Below are 4,213 nucleotides of genomic sequence, written 5' to 3' on the forward strand. Positions count from 1 at the left end.
TTGGGCTTTTACTAATGCTGCAATGTCTTGTCCTCAAGAAACATCTCTAAAAAGTTTTAAAAATATTTTTTAATTTATTCATTTGAGAGATGCAGAGAGCACAATCAGTGGGAAAGGCAGAGGGGGTGCAGCCCGGGGGGCTCAGCCTTCAACCCAGGGCGTGATCCTGGGGTCCCAGGATTGAGTCCCACGTCGGGCTCCCTGCATGGAGCCTGCTTCTCCTTCTGCCTGTGTCTCTCCCTCTCTCTCTCTCTGTGTCTCTCATGAACAAATAGATAAAATCTTAAAAAAAAAAAAAAAGAAAAGAAAGAAAGGCAGAAGAAGAAGCAGACTTCCCGCTGAGCTGGGAGCCCGATGACGTAGGACTCGATCTCGGGACCTGGAGATCATGACCCGAGCCAAAGGCAGACGCTCAACCATCTGAGCCACCCAGGTGCCCCTCAAGAAATATTTCTAAGAAAAAAGCGTGCAGTTTCTTTTGGGGACTGGGTCAGTTAAATAGCTTCGGGATGGAAGTGACAGAAATCTAACTTAAATTGGTCTGGGCGGAAAAGGGAGGGAGATTTATCAGCTCCCATGACAGCAAAGGCCAAAGTAGATTAACTTCAGGCGTTTATGGGTCCGGGAGCTCTGATGATGCCACTGATGCCGGCTATAGAGGCAATATGAGCACAGGCCTTTGTGGAGGTGGTGGGAACACGCACACAGGCACACTCACACACTCACACACACACACACGACTCTGCAGCCTCGGAATCTTCGCAGGACTGGCGTGGCACCTCTACAGAGCCCTTACCCCTCCTCCATCCTCATCTGCAAAGTGGTCATCTTGGCCACGCTTTACATCCTTCTCCTTGCACACACAGCCACCAACTTACGCATCCCTCACGCCACAGCTTTCTGTACCTTCAGAGACGACAGTGGATTAATCTAATTCTGTCTTGCCGTCACCCTGGCAGTGATTAAGAGCATGAGGTCTGGAGTCAGACTGCCTGGGTTGCAACCCAAGCTTTACCACTTGTCAACTGAGAAAGCAGATCAATTCCTCTGAGAATCAGTTTCCCTCATTTGAAAAATGGAAACCGGTAACAGTATTTTTTCTCACATGTTTGGCAGATGCTATTTTTCTAAGGAAAGATTTGCTTCGAGGCCATAGCTTCTGCCTCTTGCTGCCTTTTCTCCGTCACCCATATCTCACTCTCTCATCCTGCTGCTTGTCAACACAAGGCATCTGGAAGGGGTGGTGACATCAGTCATGCATGCTTTAGGGGAGATTTAATCTGCTGTGTCTCTTCCCAGGGCCATTTTTCTTTGCAGCCTCATTTGTGATCACAGACAGGAGGCCGGGACCATCTGCTAACAGGAATTAGGTCATGGACGGTCAGATGAAGGAGGCACCGGGGAGGGGTGCTCCCCACACTTCTAGTGTCCTGCCAAATAGATAACCATCTTCCGGTCATCTTTGCCCTTTTTCCTGTCCTATGTTGGCTTGGTGGGGGTGGGGGGGTGAGAGGAGGCGTTGGCACCTGGAGGAGGTTTGATAGACGGCATTCCTGGGTGACTTCATCTCTGGGCTTTGCCTCTCAAAATTCCAGCCAAATCAAGCCCTACCGTGTAAGGGATGGAAGCAGGGTCAGCATTCCAGAAGTTCCTTGTCATGCTCAGGCTTTTAATCAGATGACATTGGAAAATGAGCATCCTTGTGCAGGCGGCGGGTGCGGGGGGGGGGGCGGTGTCTCAGGGTCTCGTCCCTACTCCATGCTTGTCTTCCTGGCTGGACCTGAGTGGGGAACTAGGCCTGAGGGGAGAAGAGCCAAGACCTTTTGGGTTGAGTTTGCTCAGATGGCTCAGCACCACGGACAGCGGCCGGGCCCGGGGAGCGGGGAGCGCAGCGCAGAGGAGGCGAGGGGGGGACGCGGAGGGGGGCGCGCCGCGGGTGGGCTGCGGGCTGGGGCTCCTCAGCTCTGAGTCACCCCGGCGCCCCGCACTGGTGGAGCTGTCTCTCCGCACTCCAGGGATGCTTGGGGGCGGAGGAAAGGCAGGGAAGGAGGGAGCGGAGGAGGCCGAGGACCTGTTGGTGTCCCCCTCCTGCCCCCCCCCCCGGGGGCCAGGCCCACTTCTATACAAGGCCTGCTCTCCAGCCTCCACCCCGGCGGGTATGGTCGCAGGCGCGGAGGGGCGCATTCCCCCGCCCTGAGCTCAGCCGGCCGGAATGCGGCCGATAAATCAGAGATAACCCCAGGCGCGGGATAAGGGATAAAAAGCCCCCGTTGCCGCGGGATCCAGGAGAGCACCCGTCGCCCCAAGCGGTGACACTCGACCCCGGTCGCAGCGCAGCAGCTCAGCAGCCGGACGTCTCTTTCCCCACTTCTCTCCAGCGACATGGAGCCCTGCGCAGCGCTGCCCCGGGCCCTCCTGCTCCTCCTGTTCTTGCACCTGTCGCCACTCGGAGGCCGCCCCCACCCGCTGGGCGGCCGCAGCCCCGCCTCGGAAGCCTCGGAAGCCTCGGAAGCCTCGGGGTTGTGGGCCGTGCAGGTGAGCGCTCAGCCTGCCTGAAGGCCGCGGCGGGTGGCAGCAGGTCACGGGGGCTTAGCCACTGTCCCAAGTCCTCAGTCTCCCTTGGGAATTAGTGATAAGGGAATCAGAAAGTGACGAGATTGGGTGCCAGGACTCCATACCCAAGGCGGCGGCTTCACTTGGGTGCAAGGGTGGTTCCGCCCCGGCGTGGGTTCCTGAGGCTCAGGCCGTCCATTGCAGGAGCTGCTGGGCCGTCTGAAGGACGCAGTTTCAGAGCTGCAGGCAGAGCAGTTGGCCCTGGAACCCCTGCACCGGAGCCACAGCCCCGCAGAAGCCCCGGAGGCCGGGGAGGAACGCCCCGTGGGGGTCCTTGCACCCCATGACAGTGTCCTCCAGGCCCTGAGAAGACTACGCAGCCCCAAGATGATGCACAAGTCAGGGTGCTTTGGCCGGAGGCTGGACCGGATCGGCTCCCTCAGTGGCCTGGGCTGCAATGGTAAGCCGCCTCCCTGCCGCCTTGGCTCCCCCTCCCCAGCCCCCTGGGTTCGACCCTTGGAACCCCTTCTGGGTTTGTTGTCTCGGGGGATCACACTCTGAGGAAAGGACATCTGGACATCGCTCCTTCTTGCTGACAGTCCTAAGGGCCAAGGAGTACGTTTCTGGAAATACTACGTGTGGACACCGTTGTCCAGGGTCCCTACCCACCTCCTAGCCCCCTCCTGCCTCTCGCACCCAAAGGGGCAGAATCATCTTAGGATGGAATCCAGTCGTTGTCTGGAAGCATCTCCTTGGAGCAGAAAGAGTCCTAAACATCGTCCTCGTAGCTCTCTCTGTCTGTCTGTAGCCACGAAGGCAGAGGTCAGGGTCACCAGGGCAGTGATGATTCCCAGTTAACAGAGGAGGAGACTGAGGTCTAGAGAGATGGATTATTCCAAAGCCTCAAACATCCAGATCGGCTGAGGGTGGGGGTTGGTGGCAGGGATGGCTCCTGGGCTTGGGAAGCTCGGATCCTGCCTCAGTCTCCCACCTGACGCCATCATCCCCCTCTCTCTCCTCCCACAGTGCTGAGAAAGTATTAAGAGGAAGTCCCGGCTGCAGACATCTGCATCGGATTCTTCAGCAGCCCCCTGAGCCCCTTGGAAGCAGATCTTATTTATTCGTATTTATTTATTTATTTATTTCGATTGTTTTATATAAGATGATTCTGATCCCCGAGCACGGATTTTCCACGGTGAAATAAAGTCAACCTTAGAGCTTCTTTTGAAACCGATTTGTCCCTGTGCATTAAAAGTAACACATCATTTAAAAAAACAAAACCCCCAAACCACAAACCCTTTTGTTTTCTTGAAGCTTCCAAGGATGTCTTAATGGCGGGGTGGGGACACGGCGGCGTCAGGGCTGGTCAAGCAGGAGCGGGGGCGCCTTCCTTCTCCTGAAGAGTTTTTCATGCTCTGGAACGTCTATAAATACCCCAAGCACTCAAGACACTTTGCAGGAACTGCTCTTCAAAGTGGTGGTTTCTCCCTGGGAGTGGAAATGGGCCCTGATACGTTCGTTGGTGCAAGCGAGGGTGTGTGTCGCCCTTTGCTTTACTAGTTTCCCCTCTGCCCGGAATTGTGCGATCGATCAATTGATCGGACGCGCTCTCCTCGGTCGGTGGTTTTGTTTCCAGGAAGGCTAAGCGGAAATCTCAGAG

The 4,213-nt window shown here is 56.1% G+C and overlaps 1 protein-coding gene across 1 annotated transcript; it reads left to right on the forward strand.

Moving 5' to 3' along the window:
• Positions 1-2,033: 2,033 nt before the first annotated feature.
• On the forward strand, positions 2,034-3,783 carry NPPB (natriuretic peptide B). The gene is made up of 3 exons (XM_077899615.1): positions 2,034-2,535; positions 2,758-3,013; positions 3,580-3,783. Exons 1-3 carry the CDS (start codon positions 2,383-2,385, stop codon positions 3,594-3,596), a joined length of 426 nt encoding a protein of 141 aa, XP_077755741.1. The 5' UTR covers positions 2,034-2,382; the 3' UTR covers positions 3,597-3,783.
• The last annotated feature ends 430 nt before the right edge of the window (positions 3,784-4,213 follow it).

The sequence above is a fragment of the Canis aureus genome, chromosome 5, assembly GCF_053574225.1.
Source record: "Canis aureus isolate CA01 chromosome 5, VMU_Caureus_v.1.0, whole genome shotgun sequence".
Classification (NCBI taxonomy): domain Eukaryota; kingdom Metazoa; phylum Chordata; class Mammalia; order Carnivora; family Canidae; genus Canis; species Canis aureus.

Coding starts and splice junctions, on each gene's coding strand:
- NPPB (XM_077899615.1), top strand. CDS start 2,383: ATGGAGCCCTGCGCAGCGCTGCCCCGGGCCCTCCTGCTCCTCCTGTTC. Junction 2,536..2,757: donor CGGGGTTGTGGGCCGTGCAG/GTGAGCGCTCAG, acceptor CGTCCATTGCAG/GAGCTGCTGGGCCGTCTGAA.